Source organism: Convolutriloba macropyga, chromosome 5 (genome assembly GCF_964194025.1).
Source record: "Convolutriloba macropyga chromosome 5, txConMacr16.3, whole genome shotgun sequence".
NCBI lineage: Eukaryota > Metazoa > Xenacoelomorpha > Acoela > Convolutidae > Convolutriloba > Convolutriloba macropyga.
The window spans coordinates 73,825,904-73,848,693 of record NC_134472.1 but is presented as its reverse complement, the minus strand read 5'-3'; the positions used below and the strand labels follow the sequence as shown (position 1 = coordinate 73,848,693).

The 22,790-nt window shown below is 38.2% G+C and overlaps 2 protein-coding genes across 2 annotated transcripts in view; both read right to left on the bottom strand.

Moving 5' to 3' along the window:
• The window catches only part of LOC142339631 (DNA replication licensing factor MCM6-like), a 48,713-nt gene extending 31,873 nt beyond the window's left edge, over positions 1-16,840 (bottom strand). Inside the window, exon 1 of the mRNA XM_075389813.1 lies at positions 16,820-16,840. The gene's annotated coding sequence lies outside the window, so the exon portion shown is untranslated. The remainder of the gene's footprint in view (positions 1-16,819) is intronic.
• LOC142339632 (sorbitol dehydrogenase-like) lies at positions 1,700-16,845 on the bottom strand. The gene is made up of 5 exons (XM_075389814.1): positions 16,821-16,845; positions 9,424-9,639; positions 9,249-9,335; positions 3,017-3,219; positions 1,700-2,535 (listed from the first exon to the last, which is right to left on the bottom strand). The coding sequence occupies exons 2-5, from the start codon at positions 9,629-9,631 to the stop codon at positions 1,975-1,977; spliced, it is 1,059 nt and encodes a 352-aa protein (XP_075245929.1). The 5' UTR covers positions 9,632-9,639; positions 16,821-16,845; the 3' UTR covers positions 1,700-1,974.
• Positions 16,846-22,790: the final 5,945 nt, after the last annotated feature.

The following is a 22,790-nucleotide window of genomic DNA, read 5'->3' as shown; positions in this document are numbered from 1 at the left end:
TTATCTCAGACTTCAGGAAGGCGCTGTATTTAATCTTTGTTTCCTATTCTTTCGAAATCTAAACATCCCTTTTAGCATCTCAATATAAGCTGCAAAAATTTTACTATTTGAATGGAGAAAATATTGCGACAGACCAACCATGAAATCAAGTCTGACTGGGCGATTTACCTAACAGAAAGATAAGAGCATAGTATTAACCAATAACCATTGCAAGAACGTATTAAATTACTTGCAGAACGTATCTTTCTTTCTCTGAAGTGCTTAAAAAATAAGGCTCCAATATCTTTTTGAATTCATATAAACCCTTACGTAGATTTAAGGTCACACTAAAACTTACACGAAGACACAGATCGCGCCAATGAGGAAAAACTGACAAGTGAAAAATTTTGGATCTTTTCTGTCCCCGTCCCCCCCCCCCCCCCCCCAACTTAGTAAGCATAAATCTTTTATGACCCCCAGGCGCACGTGCTATTTTCTTACATAGTAATTTGCTATATAACAACATATAATTTGTAACTGGGGGTCATAAAAACGCTGGGGGGGGGGGGGGGGAGGGAGGGGGGGCTTTAATAAGCTCATAGTGGCTTTAATAAGCTCAAATTTTTGAGCTTATCAAAGCCACTATGGTTCTTACATTTTTCGCCCTTGAGTCAATTCTGGCGGAGTCGTGATAAACTCATCACTCAGTCAAAAATGCAAAGAATAGAGAGCAATGTCGAACATTGTTCAAACTCACATTATAGAGCCTCCTGGGATCTTTTCTATTATAGATCACACCCGGTCGAAGGATCTTTTCAACAATGCCCACCCTTTTGCAAAAGGGGAGGGGGGGGGGGGTATTCTTCAATAGAATTTAAGCGAGCGATTTATTAACCAATCAGAGACGACTAATAACTTTCCATGTATGCTTATACTGTGTTAAACTGGATAGAATAAAATGCGCCGTGCTAGGGCCATTAGCCGAATTGGAAAACAAAGCGAAAAGAATTTCCGACTGGCGGGTCGGTGGGCGCGCTTCGCCGCGATAACCGACCCGCGATTTCCGGATTACATCCCACAGCGCATGAGAGGCATGGCCATGAACAGCGATCCGCAATTGCGCTTAAACTGATATTCGGCTATCTAAACTATAGGCCAGCAAATATTGTGGTGAAGTATAGCACAAAAGGGGTGGCGATTCTCTACTAGGTACCAAAGGGGGGGGGGCAATTGTTGAAAAGATCCGTATGAAAAATTGTATTAAAACCAAGAGGACTAAAATAGTTGCTCCAAGCATCGCTTGAAGGCATTTCATAAGTTCATGCATCATGTTAAAAAATTTTTAAAATTAATTTTATGGCGTTTGCAACTAATAAATTTCACTTACCAGCAAACAAGAACATTATGCTCTCAAAATGACAAAACGTTCACAAAAAATACTGGTATACTTTCTTAATTTAACAATTAAATCAATCAATACTTACTACCTGATTTTGGATGGAAAAGAGAAGAGCGACAAAGCGTTCATTATCTTCAGATTGTCAGCGTCAGTGGAATCAATCGCCAAAGTCGATCGCGAAAATACGATAAAACTAGTGAAGACACTATTAGTGTTTAAAACAAAACAATCTGAAAAAAAGTCAATATTTCCTCTTGTTTCGCTGACAGGCCAAACCTCAATTTGCCACCAAATTTTAATCCAAGCAAATTACAAAAAAAAATATTTTTAGCTTCTATCTACCATTCCAACTGTATAAAACAAATCAAAAAGGTCATATTATTCATGGCGCAAATCTGAAAATAAATTCATTTGCAGAAAAGATATATTCATTTACAAAATGAGGCAATAAGTGTCGATATGTAAGAAGTTTTGCAGAACAATTCTCGTTTACAATATTAGGTCAGAGATTCAGGTTAGACTCCGTTCTATTTTACAGATAGATCACTTCGTTACCGAATGCACGAACGATAGACAGTACGAGCTGTAAATCATTCTCACACTATAATCGCTTTCGTAATCGTCTTGCTCTTCAGCTCGCTCAACGCTTCCTTGTAATCTTTCAGCGAATAGGTCTTCACTTTTAGAATATCAAAATCTAGCCGATCGTTTTTGTTTAGGGAAACAATCTTATCAATGGCTCGTTTGTACGTATTCGGTTGTATGAACGACCCAACGATTGTTAACTCCCTGAAATACACGTCGAAAGGGGACAGTTCCATCTTTTCATGCGAAGGGCAGCATCCAAAAATTACCAATTTTCCACCTGGTTTGATGTAGTTCAAACAGTTCTGAACAGCGGCAGTATTCCCAGTCGACTCAAATACAACATCGAATCCAAAATCCGAATTATTGTCATTCAGACTATCTTGATAAGCTTTTTCCAGCTGCTCGGGGCCAACGACTTGGACATGAAATCCAGCGCACTGTTTACGCAGATTTTCTCGTCTCGCAGTTGATCTCTGGCATATGGTGAACCCTGTATATCCCTCGTCTGTAAGATAACTGGCGGCCAGCATTCCGGTTATTCCACCTCCAAGAATAAGGATCTTGCTCTCCTAAAACAAAAATGACTGACATATGGGAATTGCCTTTCTCCGATTATTGTTTACAAGCATGCTGCGATTTTTATATTTTCCATTTTTATATCAATATTTTCTAACGTGGGTACCTTTGCAGCGCCTTGAATTTCCTTAATGGAAGTCTTGCGAAAATTGTTTAGCCAATATTAGTCCGTATATTATCTCCTTTCTAATATAAAAAAAGAAATTTCAAATAATGTTGCGAGAATATCAACATAAATTAATTGCTTTAATTGCCTAATTCCTTTGTTGATCAATTTTATCCAGTCAGATTTGAACTGATTTAAATAACAGTCAGAATATTTACTGTAATCCAGAGTTCTCAAACTCAACGCCAAAACGCATCAAATATGGTTCAGAATTTTGTCAACCAGGTGTAACACTCCAATCAATTCAAAAAATATGAAAGCGCAAAATCAGAACAGAAACAAAGGATTTTTCCTCGACATAAACTCACATCATCAAGTGGCTGCATCTGATCACACCCTCTTATAACAGTCGACATTGTCTCACACAGAACAGCCTTCTCAAAACTTAAATCATCAGGCAGTTTGAAAAGTAGATCTTCTGATATTACGACGTATTCTGTCAGCGCTCCGTTGACTGGGCTTAATCCCATATAAGTAGCCAGACCACCTGTTTTACACAAATTTGGTTTGCCTAAAACAAAAGGCGTGGATAAAATAACAAAAATGGATACGAGGTTTTTTATGGGAGAAAAAATTGCAGTACATAAAAAAATGTGTTGAGCAATCATCGCAATTCAGCTTATCAACTGTTCAATACCAGAACCATAAAATTGATCTCGAACGACAGGCGGGCAAATTAATTCAGGGGGCTGTAGCCTAGAAAATTTATTGGTGAAGAAAATTCCGTCGAAGGATGGGTTCGAAAAACCCACCTCCGGCGTAATAGACTTAAGAATTAGCCGCTCGGCTATTAGGCATTTATTATAGCTTATCTTACCATCGCTTTTCCTTTAGCAACAGACAATTTCTGGATAAGAGCAATTCAGTTCACTCAAAAATCAAGTCAATTTTGAAAAATCACTCGAGAAAAAAAAATCAAATGTATGTTCTAGAACAGAACAGTCCAGCAAAAATTTGCATTAAAAAGGCACACACGTTTACAACTCAAACTTCGTTCGAGAGCAACTAAAAACTGTTTCAGTGGTGATTGCTCAGCAAATTAGAGCCGCGTTAGGCCTTCATTTTTATTTGCCTTGAGTGTTCTATAATTTACACGATATGGTAAGCAGCTGACAACCAACTCACTGAAAAAGTTGCCCACGGGCGATTCTTTCTTATCTACATCCATCAAAGGCGCATTCTTTCAAATTTAATATCAAGTGAACGTATATAATAGCAGCTTTGGAAATTTTATAAATTGGTTCAAAAATAATGCTCCACATTAACCCATATATTTTGTTTTTGAAATACCTTTATATCCAAAAGTTAGCCAAAACTATTACAAAATTGCTATAAGAAAAACAGACTTTCATAATCTATTCGTCTACAAATCAATTACTGAAGCCCGACAAACTTCAGATGCAGCTCGGTTCAGTTAGATAAATGAGGAGTAGCAGCAAACTTCTGAACAAAACTTTCTAACATATTAGTACTTCGACTTTGGATCCAGTTAAACGTGTGAGCAAAAAAAACAATAGTAGTTCTGTGGATAAAAAAATTAGCTTCGAAAAATGTATTCTTAGCAATAAATAGTAAAATACTATTGTGCATAACAAATTGCCTTTCGAGTTAAACTAAAAATGGGCATGATATTTTTCATTTGCTTTTGAAAAACATAGCCGATTAAACGTCGGAAGAATTGCTTTCGAACGACAGGTGGAAGCTCTAATCAATTGCAGCCTGCTTCAGTCGGGGGGGGGGGAGCCTAAATGGGACTAAGAAGTTCAATCGTGGGCTTCAAATAACCACATTAGAGGTTATCATATACCACTATTAAGATTCAAAGTGAAAAATGGCATTAGTTTCGGCGTACTTTTCATTTGACTTTTAGTATTAAATTGCCGCCAATTGAATTCAGCTGCTTGAAATTGTGATTGAGAGAGAATTTTAGATCACGCGAAACGCAAAAAGTCAAGGGCGTAAAAGTCACTCGAAAAGTCAAAACTGTCAAGCGAAAAGTTTGCATAAAAAAGACATACACGTTTACAATAATTGCTATGAATTTCGTTCAAGAGCAATTAATGACCATTGAATGGATTTGATTTAAAGCGTGGCATATACAAAGGGTTATTTTTCTTCCTCTTGCACATTCTACACCTCTGATCTTGATCTATCGTGCTGATTGGCCAGTTTGGAAGTCTATTGAAGAGTTAACGATTGATATTTAATTCAACAGATATCAATCTTTCAACCCCAAATTTCGGGCAAGGAAATTTATGCTAGTGCAATCTGCTGTTAAAGCGTCTACAGCATATGATTTCTTTTACATAGAGAATCAAAACTGAAATCAACAAAAAGCTGTTTAAAAAATTAATCGATTGGCAATTTTTTATAATTTTTTTGAAATTATTATTATTATTATAGACGAATACAAAGGTCACTGCGTTCAATTTTTTTCTTCAAATCAGTTACATTATTTATAGAATAATTGCATTTATAGAATTGCATTTATTTAAGAGTTCACTTATAGAAGAATTTATAAAAATTTTGGTGGCGTTTGTGGGTGAGGGGTAAAATAGCAATAGCTGAGTCTGTGGTTTTTAGAATTCAAAGAAACGGAATCCTATTAGAATGATGTCTTTCTTTAAGATCTCTTCACGCCTTTCGTTGTTAACGAGCAGTCAAATTGGTCCTGTTACCATAGTGATAATTGAGTAGTAAAAGGAGTGAAAGAGCGAGCATATACAGGTCCTGAAATATTTTGAAACTTCTGAAGTGAAAAGACAAAACTGTAAGCACAAATTTTCAGTTTTTGAGATCTTTTTCACGTGCTACGTGAAAGTGATACGTGTGCTCTAGTGATACGTGTGCTCTAGTGATACTTTTTCAAGTGATACGTGTGCTCTAATGTTCCATAGTTTCATTTTAAACAAAATTAACACTACTTGTGAAAAAATCGGTTTTTCTCTTTCATTTATAACAAGCACAATAATTTCCAAGTTGACTGGAGTGAGTTGATCAATCGATTGAATGGTGTTTTTTTTCGTTCGTTGCTAGCCTCACTCTTAAATTGTCCTCTGCTTTCTCCAGTTGACTCGTGATTTCCTCAATGAGATGATGAAAAAAGTTGAAAAAATCAGGCACTAAATCTTTGAGGCCAAAAAACTGAAACTATCAGTTTTCCAAAACGTTCGAGGAACGCGTGGGGAAAAAAAGGTATGCAAAAGAAACATTTTTCAGCACATTTGTCCAATATTCTTGACCACTTAGTTTTACTCCTAAACCTCTTGTATTAGGTTTAGGACGTATTCGAACATCTAGCACTTTTCACTATTTCCTAACTTTCGAACGCTCTACGTATTTGAACGCTCGCACTTCACTCTTTCCTATCTGTTGCACAAAAATAACCTAATTTTTTACCCCTCGATTCTCTACGTATGAATCGGATTTTTCGTTTTTATGTCCGTTTTTCTGTTGCTTTTTGGAACTAAAGGTCTGCAGAATTATCGAAGCTTTTTTTTAGCAATCTTTGATTTTTTAGCATGGTTCTATTTGTTTTGCATGTGTGGCGTCTGCGTGTTTTGGTGTTCTTTCATTTGTATCATTGTATTTTTCGTGTGTAAGTGTGTGTGTGCAGGGGTGTGCTTCATGGTGGGAGGGATTTTTGCGTTTCTGTTCTGTGTGTAGGTAACGGTTGTGTGTAGGTAGTTAAGGTAGGTTTCTTTCTGCTTTCCCTAATAAGACCAAGAAACAGGGGCAAGAAAATTAAGCACTATATCTTCGAGGCAGCTCAATCTAAACTATTAGTTTGCGAAAATTTCTTAGACATGCATACTGAAAAAGGTTCTCATAAGAAAAGTTTTCCCGCGCATATCATTAAAATTCTTGCCGCCTTCGTTGTCCTTTGAAGTCTCAGTCTCTTGCCTTACTTGAAACTCCACTCGCGTTTTCCACAATGTAGACAAAAAACATCTATTTACCCTTTGAACTGCAGACGTTAGAACATATATCCTAGACCCCTTCGGCACTTGTTCTCGGCACAGAGCACTTGAGAGCACTTGTCAGAGCACTTGAGATTTTTGCTTTAATATACAGAAGGATTATTTCAAGGCAATTTTACAGTCCATAACTCAACCTAAATTACAGACATCAAATCGATTTGTAAGAACTCGGTGTCTCCGATTTTATAGGTATAAATTTTTCTGTTGCTTTTTGAAACTATACGTCTGAAAAATTATTGCAGCTATCTACCAATCTGCAAAATTTTCAACAATTGATTTTGTTTTTGCATGAGTTGCGCGTGTAATAAGGGTTCTTTCGAGCGTCTGTATTTCTGGTGTGTTTGTGGGGAGGGGGGCAGGGGTATGCTATGTGAGGGGAGAGGATCTCAAGTGTAATTTTGGTTTGTGGTGTGTAGGTAGGATCTTTGTGTAGGTAGTTAGTCTAGATTAACTCCTGCTTTCCTTAATTAGACCAAGAATCAGGCAAAAAAATCAAGAACCAAATCTTCGAGGCAGCTCAACCCAAACTTTCAGTTTGCAACAAGTTCTTAGAAATGCATACGGAAAAAAAATTAGCAAAAACAACGATTTTATGCGCATTCGGTTAAATTTCTTGCTCACTTAGTTGTCCTTCTAAGTCTCATTCTCCTGCCATATTTAAAATCCAACTCGGGCATTTAGAGCTTTCTAAAATATTGTTAAAAAACATGTATTTTTACCCTTTGATTCTCTCAATATGTTAGAACATATATCCTAGACACTTCGGCCCTTGTTCTCAGCACTAGAAGGGAAGCGCACTCGTGTCAGAGCATTGAGTCCCTCGGGCGACAACTATTTTTGCTTTAATATATACGCAGATTATTTCAAGGCAACTTTACAGTTCATGGCTGCAGAACTATCGCAGCAAGTTTGTATTATGTTTGGTTTTGTTTTTGTATACGACGCGCGTGCAATTGTAGTTCCTTTGTGAGTCTCTGTGTATTTCTGGCGTGTGAGGTGACGGGGAAACGCTGCTATGTGGTGGGAGGGGGTGTCATGTGTATTTTTGCGTTTGTGTTCTGTGTCTAGGTGGCGTCTGTGTGTAGGTAGTTAGTGTTGTTGACTTCTGCTTTCCTTAATTAGATCAAGAATCGATTTTTAAAAAAATCGAGAACTAAATCTTTGAGGCCGCTCAACTTATCAGTTTGCGACAAGTTGTTAGAAATGATGGGATAAAGGTTCGCAAAACAAATGTTTTTTTCCGCGCACTCGTTAAATTTCTTGCCCACTTAGTTGTCTTTCTAAGTCCAATTCTCCTGCTCCAATTAGTCGCCCAATCGCACTTTTGACTCTTTCTAAAATGTTGACAAAAATATCCAATTTTTACCCTTTGATTCTCTACAAACGTTAAAACATAAATCCTAGACCCCTTCCGCCCTTGTTCTCAGCACTCGCGCGAAAGCGCCCTACTGTCAGAGCACTAAGTCCCTCGGGCGACTGCGATTTTTACTTTAATATAAATGATGATTAATTCAAGGCAACTTTACAGTTCATAACTCAATCTAAATTACAGACATCCAATCAATTTTTAAGAACTCTGTTTCTTCAACGTTTTTTGGGTCTGATTTTGGTCAATTGCTTTTTTGAAACTAAAGGTCTGCAGAATTATCGTAGCCAATTTATAGCAATCTTCCAGTTTTTTAGTATGTTTTTATTTGTTCTGCATGTGTGGCGTGCGTGTATTGGGAATTCTTTTATTTGTATAATTGCATTTTTGTTCTGTGTGTAGGGGGGGGGGGTGGTGCTATGTGGGGGAGGGGATGTCATGTGTATTTGTGCGAATGTGTTGTGTTTAGGTAGCGTTTCTGGAAACTATCATAATTGATGGTAGTTTGATAAGGATGGTTTACACGAAGAATTTCTGATAACCATTTTCTCATCTATTTACATAACAAAAGAACAATTAACAAACCAAAACAAGATTTCACTTGAGCCACTTCAAATCCCTTGCATCGTCTTGTTTTCTTACGTGAATCGTCATAAAGTAACCTCTTCTGTCAGTACGATCGTTACAGCTTGGCAGGATGTCAGCTTCACCAACCCATAAATAGGGTACTAAGCACTTAGATAACCAATGAATCGAGTAATAATGTAATTTCAATTTCATGATAACTGAGTTCAATCTCATTAAATTAAACAATGTGATGCAAATTTTACAACTAAGTATATAAGCCAGAATTAATTAAATTTTATTGTCGCTCCATCAGCACAGAATTCAAATGTCGTTTTAACAACAAAGCAGTGATTAATTTATTCGAAAGAAACGCCATTTATTTTGCCCCTTTGTTAATGATCTTTCATTTACTATTTATTCATTCAAGTATTCTTTGTCACCAACTGCAACTTGGGAACATTTATGATCAGTTCTTTTTCATTCAAGCCACCTCATATGACACACTGAAGGGTGACCAACGGAAAGATATCCAAACGGAAAGATATCGTCAAATTTCGCAGTCTACATCCAAATATAAGTAAAATGTCCTGGTCAAAAATATCTCTTACTACGACAAAGAGTCTATACCTCTGAAGCATATTCTGCAGTTGTCGCATCCCTTTGCTGGGTTTATACCCACGCGATCACCGGGTTGCACTAATGTGCACTCAGGGCCTGAAACAAAAACGCTTAAAAGTAAAAAAAAAGGACGTTGTTCGAAATACGTTTGAGCAAAATACGTTGAGCACAAATGAACACTAACCCACTTTTTCTACTTGCCCTGAAGCTTCGTGTCCAATTATTGTATTAAGGGGCATTGGGAAAGCCCCTTTGATTAAACTCAAGTCCGTACCACAAATGCCTGCTCCCTTCACCCTGACAAGTGCACATTTCGGATCTATTATTTCGGGAATGGGGCATTTCTGCAGCTCGACACCCGATGAACCGCCAATAAATACCAGAGCGTCCATTGAATCTAAAAAAGACGAGCTGCCCTTTTCTCATATTTTGGTTATAAATGTTTAAAAAGAAAGCCTCTCCCCTCGATTAATTCAGCGTTCTCCCCTCGATTAATTCAGCGTTGTCAAGCTATATACATATTACAAATTTACATAAAGTAAAGCCAAAATGCTTCAGATAAAAAGCAAAACTTTTTTTACTATCCGTTTCTTCTTGACGTCTGCTACGGAGTTTTCCTTGAAAGTATCGTGTTCGAAGTTTACATAGTAGTGCATTAAATGTATCAACAGGAGCACAACCCGCGAGACTTTATGGCCTAGCAAAAGTGCACACGAATGGAATTCCTTTACGCCCACTGTTGTCTATACCGTGAAGTACTTATTACAATTTGAATAAACTCCGCACGCCACTTTTTGATAAAGTACCTGGTGCTAACATTGCGACGTCAACGCACGATGCACGGAGAATGCTAGAATCCATAAAATTGGGGCCTGATGAGAGCATCGTTTCTTTGGATGTGAAGAGCCTATATACAAATGTCCATGTTAATGAAGCAATTGCATTGGCCTTGAGGAGCCTATACTCTAGTGACCATGCCCCTGAGATGTCAAGATCGACTTCAAACACACTCTTGAAGCTAGCTGTGACAAATACCTGTTTCAAATGCAATGACAGGGGTTTGTCAGGTGGATGGCTTAGCAATGTGAGCATCACTTGCAGTAACTCTGGCTAACATTTGGATGAAATCATTTGAACATCCGATCAAGTCAACGAAAGAGATCATCAATAAGATCCCCAAAAATTATCTTGAGGTCCTCCCTAAATGCAACCGTAGAGTCACCTATAGAGGAAAAAAGAGTCGAATTTGAGAAATGTGAGAATTGGTTCCATGCAAAATGCCAATATATTGATGATCAGCTTTACGCGAAAATGAAGGACATGGTGTGGTACTGCTCTAATTTCCAAAAGATTAACAAATTATATAGTGAACCGGAAACTGAAAGACAATTATTCTTAAGATATGTAGACGATATTAATTGAACGGTAAATGGTGAACCGGACACCTTGCTCAGAAAAGTAAACACTCTTCGTAGGAAATTGGAATTCACAATGAAAAAACCTGACGAAAAGGGTAATATAGCCTTTTTTAGACATTAGCATCAATATAAATAGCTGTAAATAAATTAATTGCGAGTGGTACAAGAAACCAACCAATTCGGGAGTTGTCTTGAATTTCTGGAGCTGTGCACCAATCTAACATAAGAAAAATATTGTAGAAGGGACTCTTAACCGCGTTTATAGAAGCACTAGCACATGGAAAAATTTTGACAAAGCTCTGAAGGAAAATGAAAGTATTTAGCTAAAAAACTCAATACCTTGAGAGTTGGACTTCCAAGATAATCAACAATTCTTTACAGAAAATCATAAGTTAATCCTCAATTAAAAAATGGAAAAGCTACGAATTGAAAAAGGTGCACCTTAAGGGACAAAAAATGTCAGCGAAAGATGTCAAACCATTATTTTTCCTGCAGTATCGAGATAACAACAGCCTGCAATTGATGAGAAAATTGGGAAAAACGTGCAAACTGACACCCATACTCACAACGCGAAAACTATGTATTTGCATACCATCCCGGAAATCTAGTTTTGATAGCAATCTGAAGCCTCATGTGGTCTACGGACCCAGTTGTTGTGGATGTAATTCCTTATATGTCGGACAAACCTGTCGACATTTGGCCACGAGAATTTCTGAGCATCAAAAAACCAATTCACCGGTGGGACAACATGTGGTGGAATGCTGTGGGGCTCTAACGGCCTTTAATTACAAGATAATTGATCAGTGCCAGGATAGCGAAAAACTTATGACCATAGAAGCTCTACAAATTAGTAGCGAATGCATATGCTGCCTAAAAATTTTCGAATTGCCATGTGAGCAACGTTATATAGAGGATCGAAACGAAAATCTAATCAAAACTCATATACTACAAAAAAAAGACTCATATTAAAAGTTTTAAGTTCTTTTAAAATTTGAACAAATTTTAAGGTTGAAAACTGTGAAACTTTTAGAAAGATTCGAAAATGTAAATAGATAATCAAGACACGTTGGTGTATATAAGCATATCTGTAAAAATTTACTTAATAAGTTTTAAACTCCTGACGATGCAAGTTATTGAGAAAACGTTCGAGTAATTTAACAATTTCATATCGACTTTGAACGCTTTTTAGCTTTAGTATTAAATGTATTTGCAAAGTGTTGGTAGTGTGACACAAACTCTAAATGATTTCAGTAAAAAAAATTGTTGTTTGTTTTTTAACTTTTCGATGTCCGTCTTGTTGCTTTTGCTCCAATTTTTAGACTGCAAATAAGAAGCAGATGTTTCTATAAGCACTACCTATCATGTATAAGCGTTTAGTTTACAATAAACTCAGCAGATGCTGGTTACAATTGTTTTGATGTGAAAAGTGTTCCCATTGCATACGTTGTTCATTTTTTTGCAGTTGTCATTTGCTGTTAGATTTTCTGTAACTATGTTAATCGATCATGGTAGTTGCCAGTCTTTAGAGAAAATTGTTAAAAGGGGTATTTCAAGAAATAGACAAAGCGGAAGCAAATTTCCTCATAACACTTGATTGTGCCTAATTTCCATTTATTGCCCATTTTGAAGTTTCGTCCACGTCAAGAAAATTGGTTTTACTGGGAAACAAACCCTGAGAGTAATATATGACAATAGACATCATAGTCTATGAAACTGTTTTTCAACGGCGGTGCACGATGCAACTCTTGTGGACGGCCTCACGAACGCTCTAATAACCTGAAGCGTGCGGTTGACCACGCTCCGGTATTCCGTTGTCCACGCTGTCAACCTCAGCAACGTCATAGATGCAGACAATATTGAAAAGTCTAACGCTGCAACCAACAAGGGTCCCAAAACGCCTTGCCAAGCACGGAAATGTTTTTCATCACGGACCGAACAGACCAAAATATGGGCATTGGTGAGACCGAACAGACTGAAAAAAAACAATAAAGGGCCGTGTACACCATCCGGCATCGATGGATGTAGGTCGAAAAATAGGGCATGATGGGTAGCACTTAGTAGCCGGATGCTGCACTCCAAGCTGTTCCCCTACAGACGGCCCAGTCACAAAAATAAATAACAAGTGGAGAGGAAAGCACCTATATATATATATATATATATATATATATATATATATATATAGCACACATAGGGAACTAGAATGGAAGGATTAAAGTAAAAATGGAACATCAAGGAATAAGCAAATGAATAAAGATAAGCAGCCAGACACTCAGTGCAGCCTTCCCTCCTCCACGACGGCGCTAATCGAAGTCTCACTGAGAACACGAGGCTTGAGGGCACGACATCCCCTCAAGCACAGAACACAGCTCCTCAGAAGTGCGAAGCTGATTTTCGTTCGGATGTAGCTTATAGGGTCGGCGTACGGCTCTCCGCGTTTTTCGATGATCTTGGTTGCGAGTTGTTTCATAACGCGCGATGCTGATGGACCTGGACCACCCGAACAAGCAAAAACCAGTGCATTGAAGCTGCTGTATTCGGTTTCGCGGATTCGCTCTTCGTACTTATTTCGCTTGATGCTCTCGTGATATTTGTGTGCATCTTTTATGGTCTTAGGGCAGCTCTTCGCATGAGGGTTGAAAATCTTCACTTCGAAGAAAGTGCGATTAAAGCGGGAGCCCCACCGACCGTTTGCCTTGATGTCCAGTCCAGCATCATCATCAGTAGTGGTGGAATTACTCGAGAAAATTTCTCCATCGAGCGACTGAAGTTTTGGCTCTATCTGTACATCGTGGCAAACGTCATCCATCAGGTTTGCAAACACATCTCTAATTTCATTGTGTCGTAGGTGCGTATAACCGCCTTCGGCGCAATGGAGGGCATGGGTGAGGCTGAATTCTTTCCCGCATGGGCATATGGCTGGCGTGTTCTTCGCTTCCCAGGTGTAGCGAAGTGCTATTCCATCACGGAACTCAGTCTTCGTGAGGTCAAAACCATGTTTTGACAACGGAAGCGCGTTAAGCCAGCTTGATGCTCCTTTCTCCGAGGCCAGCTGGATGGTATACTTCATTTCTGGTAGATTGTTTTCGATTCTGGAATTTTTCGAGATGAGTTTACGTTGATTGTCTGCTTTCTGTCTGAGACTGATCTTGGTTTGTTCTACTTCACATTGTTGAATATTATTGAATGACGCCAATGGTCTTGAGAGTTCAATTGATTGCTCAAGATTTTTGTGAAGATCTTGTGGGAGGGCGATGTTAAGCCCACCCATTCTGAGAGGGAGAGAAAAAAGTTCTCTTTCCTCTTGGATTATTTCTTTGCCGACGATGTTCGGTATGACTCGGCCAAGCCGCTCCTCCACCTTGTTCAGAACCCCGTCCATGGAAGGTGTAGTAGGCGAGAGGAAGCTCAACTTCTGTTGAACCCCCTTCGTCAAGCATGCATATGCACTCTGGGGAGAGGTGAGTGCAAATTGACCAAGTCTGTCTAAACTTTTTGTGTATTTAGTTTCTGCATCTTTCAGGAAATTTTTACTGGCCTCAGAGCTTCCGATAACTGATCCCAGGACTCGAGCGCCCTGCGTGATTTCCACATGTGTGCCTGCAAACACAGTTGATGCTTGGCGCTCGCCTCCTGGCTTAATTATCAACTGACACTTCGGAGGATTGACAAGATATCCATGCTTGGGACCGAGCTCAGTGAGCTTGTCGAAGAGTGCCCTGATATCTTCTAACTTACCGACGACCTACCTCCACACTACCTCCACATCATCAGCATACCATTTTTGTGTCAAAGAGTCATTATGAGGTCTTGTTGTTAGGGGTAGGATTGCGATTCCATACATTGCCATCGCAAGGGGATCGCCTTGTGTCGTACCTTCCTGAGACAGTATGGTCGACTTACCGATGTAGAGATGAGACGGGTGGCTATAGGAATTCTGTAGGGCAACATGCAAAGATGAGCTTAAGGCTTTCACGTTCTCTAATTTTGTTCGTCTATTCAGCACGTTAAAAGCGTTTTTGGCATCAATTAGAAGAATTGCTTCGTTTTCGGGATCATCAAAACTGTGGCCAAGCGAATGTATGGCATGTTCTATGCCACATTTCTGGCCCAGGCACAGTTGCATGTTTCCACCGAGGGATGTTAGATCTTGCCTGATGCAGTCGACGATTATGCGTCCGGTGATGCGACGCATTACTTCACCAATACCAATAGGTCTCACACCTGGACATTTATCCAGAGCCACTAGTCGACAACCATTGTATGTAATCAAATCATCCGGTGGTATTATGGACGTGGCCAGCCTCTTAGCAAACTTGGCAACAAGCTTGCACAGGTTCGTGGAGGTTTGCCCGAAAGCAGAAAGTAGTCTACGCCAGTCATCGGCATCGAGACCTGAAGGCACGGCACTGCCATGAGTCATCATTGCATGCTTTTGGACGAGCCTGGCACTGATTTTGTCGAAGACAGCGGGGTGGTAAGGAAGCGTGCGTGGATGTTCGCTCTGAATGCAGTTGGGCTCCAAGGGTTGACCTTCAGGATGTTTGTCGCGTAAAATCTCGAGGACCGGTCTACCGTCTATGAGATCGGTAGGTGCGAGCACGCCGCCTTTGTGCTCATCCGAAAGAACGCGAATAGCATTACTGATCTTACCACGAGACATGAAATCGTTGAACATCTTGAGGTCAGAGTGCTGCTGTTTGTTCCTTGAATTCATTCTCATTTGGATTGCCTTCGCTTCACAGAACAGTTCTGAGAATTTGCAGCTGTACCATGCTTGCAGTCTACGCTTGATGGTCTTATTGTTCGATCCATCGTCCGTGTTCTTTGTTCGACTGAGGGTTAGGTGCGGAAGTATCATACAGAGGGTCAGAGATATATCGGACCTATCCGTGTTAACGGCAATCGGGAAGATTCGGCGAACTGTTCCCCTGTCTTGTTCTTACCGAGCGTGAAAAACGAGGGATTCCAAGTGACGACCTCGCGGTATATTTCGCGCACTGTTACCGCGTGATGAGGCTGGAAGTGGTCCCAAAAATTATTCGATGCTGCGGCGACGGAACGTTCGGGGGCGTGCGATGTTGCAGGATCTATGAGTGCAGTGTCGGGAACGGTCAAAGCGTTGTGTGGTGCCGGCGTTGCGATTGCTGTTTCGGTGGCTGCGGTGATCTCAGAGCAGTTTTTGCAGCTAAAGTTTTCGGTCCAATCTTTCGCTGCGGCTAGACCACTGCATTTCACGTGCAAATATTTATAACATGTATGACACCAGACGCCTCCCCAACGTAGGGGACCCTTGCAGAGTGGACAATGGGTTTGATCAGCCATCAAGCTGCGGGCTAGGAGTTGGGAAGGCTGCACTGAGGGGGCTAGATTAAATTAATTACAGGAGAGTAATAACAGCAACGATATTTAAAGTATTGAATGATGTTAAACAGAATAATAGTGAAAACATGGTTTCCATGAAAGGAGAAGTGCACGGTGTCTTTACAGAACACGTTAGGTTCAAGAACATGTCTAAATGAGGGTGAAACAATAAACAACTTTAGGGCACAAGAATCAATATAATTATACAAAGCGTAGTTAAGGGCACTGATTTTTTTATTTATGAGGCGATTGCAGCTGGTGGGTATAACTTTGGGAACAATCAAACTATTTGGGCTAAATTTAACAATAATCAGCTGAATGAGGAATTTCCAATGCTCTATGAAAGTTTCGATACTACTATGGTGATCATTGAAGCCGGCAATTACTACAACCATGTTCAGCTTCTGGTCTGGTTATTTATTGATAACATCACAGAGATCTAGCAGTTTAGCACCTCGATAGGAGTGAACACAACCCTTTACTTGACCCTCGTCTATATATTTGGTACGAGAAGTACCCAAGACCAAGTCCGAGCAGCTGGAGGGAAGAGGGTAGGCATCAAAACGTCCCATTCACAGAGCCTGATGTGATGAAGGAAGATGGTTGGCATCAAAACATCCCATTCTCGGAGCCTGCTAACATTCAAAAACACAAGAAATTGTTCTAAAAAAGAAATCTGTTAGAATGATACGACCTGATGTGATGAGTCAGATCTTGACTCTAACGAACCATACCCGAACCTTGCCTCTAAAACCCTCCCATTGGAGGTCCCCAGTACAAGGATTTTGCCATAACAAATCTATTTAATAAGTTTATCACAACAATTAGGCTAACAGATTACGGGCATTGGCTAGACCGAACAGACCGAAATATGGGTATTGGCCAGACCAAACAGACCGAAATTTGGGTATTGGCCAGACGGAAATTTGGATATTGGCCAGACCGAAATATGGGTATTGGCCAGACCGAACAGACCGAAATTTTTGTATTGGCCAGACCAAAATTTGGGTATTGGCCAGACCGAACAGACGGAAATTTGGTAATTGACCAGACCTAACAGACCGAAATTTAGGTATTGGCCAGACGGAAATTTGGGTATTGGCCAGACCGAAATATGGGTATTGGCCAGACCGAACAGACCGAAATTTTTGTATTGGCCAGACCGAAATATGGATATTGGCCAGACCGAAATATGGGTATTGGCCAGACCGAAATTTGGGTATTAGCCAGACCAAAATTTGGGTATTGGCCAGATCGAACAGACCGAAATATGGGTATTGGCCAGACCGAACAGACCGAAATAATAATAATAATAATAATAATAATAATAATAATAATAATAATAATAATAATAATAATAATAATAATAATAATAATAATAATAATAATAATAATAATAATAATAATAATAATATAGACTTTAGAGTGAACTCAGGGGTTCTTTAGACCCATATCAATTCAATCAGTCACAGTTTGAGTAGTTTTAAGTCGTTTCTGTACAGAACAAGTACCAATAGGACATCCACATCTGATATGCCAAGTGCAAGAAGTCAGTTCGTTGTAGTATTCCAGAAAATATTTCGCTTCGTTGAGTAAATATGAGTATTGGCCAGACCGAAATATGGGTATTGGTCAGACCGAAATTTGGGTATTGGCCAGACCGAAATTTGGGTATTGGCCAGACCGAACAGACCGAAATATGGGTATTGGCCAGACCGAAATATGGGTATTCGCCAGACCGAACAGATCGAAATTGCCATTGGCCAGACGGAAGGCGCGACCCAAATTTTTTCCAGACCATTAGTAGTAGTAGTAGTAGTAGTTCAGGCTTCTGCAATGCACGGGTTGAAGCAGCTTTATTGATCGTTATAAATGAGATAGTTTCGAAATAGGTTTCAGTTTTTGCACAGGCAGCAAATTCTCCAAGTGCACATGTCAATTTCGTTAAAACTTCTAAAAAAGAATTTCCAATAAATGTCGCTGATCCGATATTTTATGTTTTTATTGTCTGTAAGTTCTGTGTGTTTCTTGACAATATTATAGAGATAGGCTGGTCTCGACCAGAAATTTTGGTCGCTTTTGAATAATCGTTTTTTCGTAAGTTTGGTTTCATTATGAGGCTCGTTGCTGAAAAGTCCAATATTTAAAAGGCAAGACTGCAACCTTCTCGCAACACGGATACTTCAACAGCTATACCTTCAATATCTGCTTACAGGTCTACAGTTTTTTTTCCAGCGTCTGATGAGATTTCTCAGTAAATTATCATCATATCAGGCTCTTCGAGTGAGAAGTCAACTCTAACACCATTTCAATTTGTAGCGGCAATTGAAACTCGTTTTTATCTCTCATGTTTTGTCTGGGTGTGTGATCAAGGATTTGGAAAAATTAATTGTAATTGCAATAATTGGCAATTAATTGATTGCAATTATTGATTGGTTACTCTACTTCAATTTCAATAATTTCAACAATTAATTGCCCAATACTTGGTTGAAACTGAAGCAGCATTTTGTCAGGTCGCAAGCCCGCAACTAGAGAAAAAAATCCCAGATCGCAAACTTCCGGCACAGATCGTATGTAATTTGAGTGATTTGGGTGATAAAAAAGTTTTAGTCGTTAATTAGAAGTTGAATAATTCAGAAAAAATCAGATGTAACCATTTGGGTACATTTTGGGGTAAATCAAGGCAAAGGTTGTTTTAAAATCTGCAAAAAAATAATTTATAGAAATTCAAATTTAATTTATCAATAATTGCAATTATTGCAATAATTGATCTTTACGTTTTGCCAATTAAATTAATTGATTGCTACTCTTTTAGTCTAGCCAATTCATTGCAATTAATTTTTCCAAATCCCTGTGTGTGATCTCAAATCATGGTTTCAGACGCAATTGTTTTTTGCAAGCGTGTTTGAGGACCGTTTTCACAAACGTTTCTAGGAACAACTATTAGACAAATGGCCTTTAGAATTCCGCCTTCTGCTCAAAATGCATAAAATACAATTGAGATATTTTTCGATTAGCGTCCGGATATTTGATTTAGTCCACCTATGACCAGTTCTATAATCACGATTCATCATTTTTGACAATTGTTCTGAAGAATGCTGACTGAATGAACGAGTGATTCTTAAAAGGTAATTAAATCCATTTTTTCAAACCGGCTTTGGCTTTGGGATACTTTTAGATTCAGTGTTTTCGTTGGTTTCAGGTGGTTTATGTTGAATATTTGTTTCCAGGATGGAGACAATAAATATTAACAGTTGGTTTTCATCGCCACCGAGAAGTTATCAATTTCCGATCCGTTTTTATCAAATTTGCCCAATCTGCGTTTGCATGCATGCATAGTAGTCTCAGCACAGTTTTATATAGGTACATAACAATATGAGATTGTATGTTCTTTGATTTGAGATGTTTTAGCATGTCAATCCTTTGTTGCAATTTTATCATTATTTGGATGACATGATTTGTCCAATTCAATTTATAATTAATGTCAAGTCCTATAGATTTTTTCTTTGCTGACGATTTTGTCCTCATATGCTATCTCTAGCCTGAGATTGGTATAAAATATTTATCTAGTGAAGCTAGTGTTTATTGTTTTTCTCGCGTTGGAGATTATTTTCCATTTATCACACCATTTTTCTAGGTGTTTTCTTCCTATCTCTAGATTTTTAGTAGTTATTTCTTGTTTGTCATGTGTGTAATAGAGAGTGATCTCATACTCATATTGTGAAATTTGTTCTATCTTTACATTTCGAGTAGCTTACATACATATTCAACAAGGTTGGGCTTATTTTGTTTCCCTTGGGACCCCTGCTTCAGTTGTAATTTTTTCAGTAACTGCTTGATTATAATTTACATCAATTTTCCTGTTATATAAGACGGTGCTAGTGCTTTTTCTGGTCTCCAATTTCGTGTTAATCTGAATTTGTTCGTGTAAAATGCCTTCGTGCTAGGCAGATTCAAAATTCTACGCTACATCTCGGAGGTTGCAGCTTAGGCACCTTTCCATTTGAAGATTGTCGTTCTGATAGCGTTACAGGATCGTCTGTTGTGCATCTGCCAGTTGTGTAGGCGCTATGTTGCCCACTGAACAAATTTAGTAGTTCAAAGTGATTTACCAGGAGTTTCTTAACAATGCTCTAGCATAGTTTCTGAAGGCAGGATGTTAACGATGATGGTCTGATTTGTTTCAACGTTTTGTAATTTGTCCTGCTTTTGTTATTGTTGTCACAGTTGCAATTTTCCATTGGATGGTAGTGAAATGACGCTAGAATTGTTTTGCGCTAGGTTTTCTATTGCTTTTAATGATAATTTTAAAAACTACTGACAGCTTGTTTTGTGCTTTTTTTTACGATATCCTATTATGTTTTTTTAGAGTTTTAGGTTTTATTTCTGTGTGTTCCATTACTTCGTCACTTAGCTTGGTTACTTGGAGTTTGTTTCTTTTTTTGTTGTGAGACGATTGTTTTGTTTTTCCTGCATTATTTATTTTGATTCAGTTGTTTTCATTGTCGTTCTTAAAACTGTTTGGAAGAGAATCATGCACCGATTTGCCTTACTTTTACAGGCTTTTACTGTGGATGATAATGTCATTTGCGATTATCGTTTCTGTAAAGCTGGCATCATTTTTTTGTTTCTCTTTTTTTCAAATGTAGGAGTTGCAACATTAATCACAGTTTGTCAAGTTGAAACAAAATGAAATTAAAAATAAATTTTCATTTTAATTTCGAAACAAAATTGAATTTTTTATTTGGCGGATTGAAAAAACATCGGATTAATGTTTAATTAAAGCAAAAACATGTTACGTTAACTTCAAACACAAAACATTTTGTATTTTTCTGAAACTCAGACCTCTTCTCTACTTCTTGACGCCGTATAAGACAGAGAAAGCAAAAGCAGACAATAAGGCATCACAAACAATAGTTGTAATAATCCAACGGGGTTAGTTAATGTCAAATGCGATTGCCGTCTCTGTAACGCTTGGATCAATTCTTTCTCTTTTTTCAAGTTTTTGAGTTGAAACATTAATCGCAGTTTGTCAAGTATCACCAAAATGAAATCTAAAAAAAACTGTCTTTTTACTTTAATTTTAAGTAATAATCAATTTTCATCTGACAGATTGCGACAACATTGGTTTAATTGTCGTCTTTAACGATGTTGTTAACACAATCATTTGCCGATATTCTTTAAATTTATCGACTTTTACTGAGGTGGTTAATGTCATTTGCGATTGCCCTCTCTGTAATGCTTGGATCAATGGTTTCTCTTTCTTCAAGTGTATTAGTTGCAGCATTGATTGCAGTTTGTCAAGTAGCACCAAAATTAAATTAAAAATAGTCTTTTTAATTTAATTTTAAATCAAATTAAATTTTTAGCTGACAGATTGCAACAACTTTGGGTTAATATTGAATAAAAATGAAAACATATTAAGTTGACTTCAAATACAGCGATTTCGTAACTTTTTGCAACTCAGACTTCTTCTCTACTACTTGATGCAGAAGAAGACAGAAAATAATAGACGACAATGGAATTGCAAACACAAGTAGTAATCATCCAATGGGGGATAACAACGGGGGATAAAAACGGGGGATACAATTAACAAGTGTTGGAAACCATTTTTTTCTGAGGGACGACTTCCTCCCCAAGGGACCCGAATGAAGGTTGGGCTTGCAAACCCTCACATAATAAACTAACAGACAACTCAGTCTTAGAAGCTGTGAAAAAAATGAAGATTATGATCTTCAATAAACTGTAAAATGACTAAAAACTAAATGATACTTAATTGTAATATTATATTTTAAGTATTAAATAACAGGTTAACAAGAACTAATTTACTGATTTTCTTTTCTTTAGTTTTGATACTGCCTCGAGTCCTATCCCGTGACATCCCCATCCACCTTTGTTTAGTTTGTTTTAGATTTGGGCCTAAGTTTTTGAATGGCTTCAGCTAACGTCTCGAGTCATACCAGAAAATGACAACATTCACTGTTGTTTCATTTTTTAAGAAGATTTTTTGCAAAAGAGTTTGATAAATCTTGAACTCGCTCCTGGTTAACAAAAGTTTTCCTACAAAGCTTTCCAATACTTAATTTGTTTGATAAATCTTGCAAAGTGTATCAAGCTTAAATTTTTTAATGTGTGCTGCGTTCTGTTTTTTCTCTATTTTGTGTAATACAGATGCTCATGTTCACCTTGGTAAATTTTATACATGTCTCATGCTTAATTTTGTTCTTTTGTATTTTATTGAGATCTTTTTTTGTTAAGTTTGCCCAATCTGCGTTTGCATGCATGTATAGTGGTATCAACACAAATTTTTATAGGTACATAACAATATCAGATTGTATGTTCTTCGATTTGAGATGTTTTAGCATGTCAATCTTTTGTTGAAATTTAATCACTAATTGGTTGACATGATTCTTCCAATTCAATTTAAAAATAATGTCAAGTCCAAAAGATTTTACTTCTTTGCTGACGATAATGTCCTCCTCAACTAGCTCTAGCCTCAGATTGGTATTAAGTATATATCTAGTGAAGCTGGTGCTTAAAGTTTCTCTCGCGTGGACGCGTATTTTTCATTTATCACACCGCTTTGCCAGGGGTTTTCTTCCTATCTGTAGAATTTTAGTAGTTATTTCTTGTTTCTCATGTGTGCAATAGAGAGTCGTGTCATACGCATATTGTGAAATTTGCTGTATCCTTACATTTTGGTTTGCTGACATACATACTGAACCAGATTAGGCGTATTTTGCTTCACTGAGGCACCCTTGCTTCAGTTGCA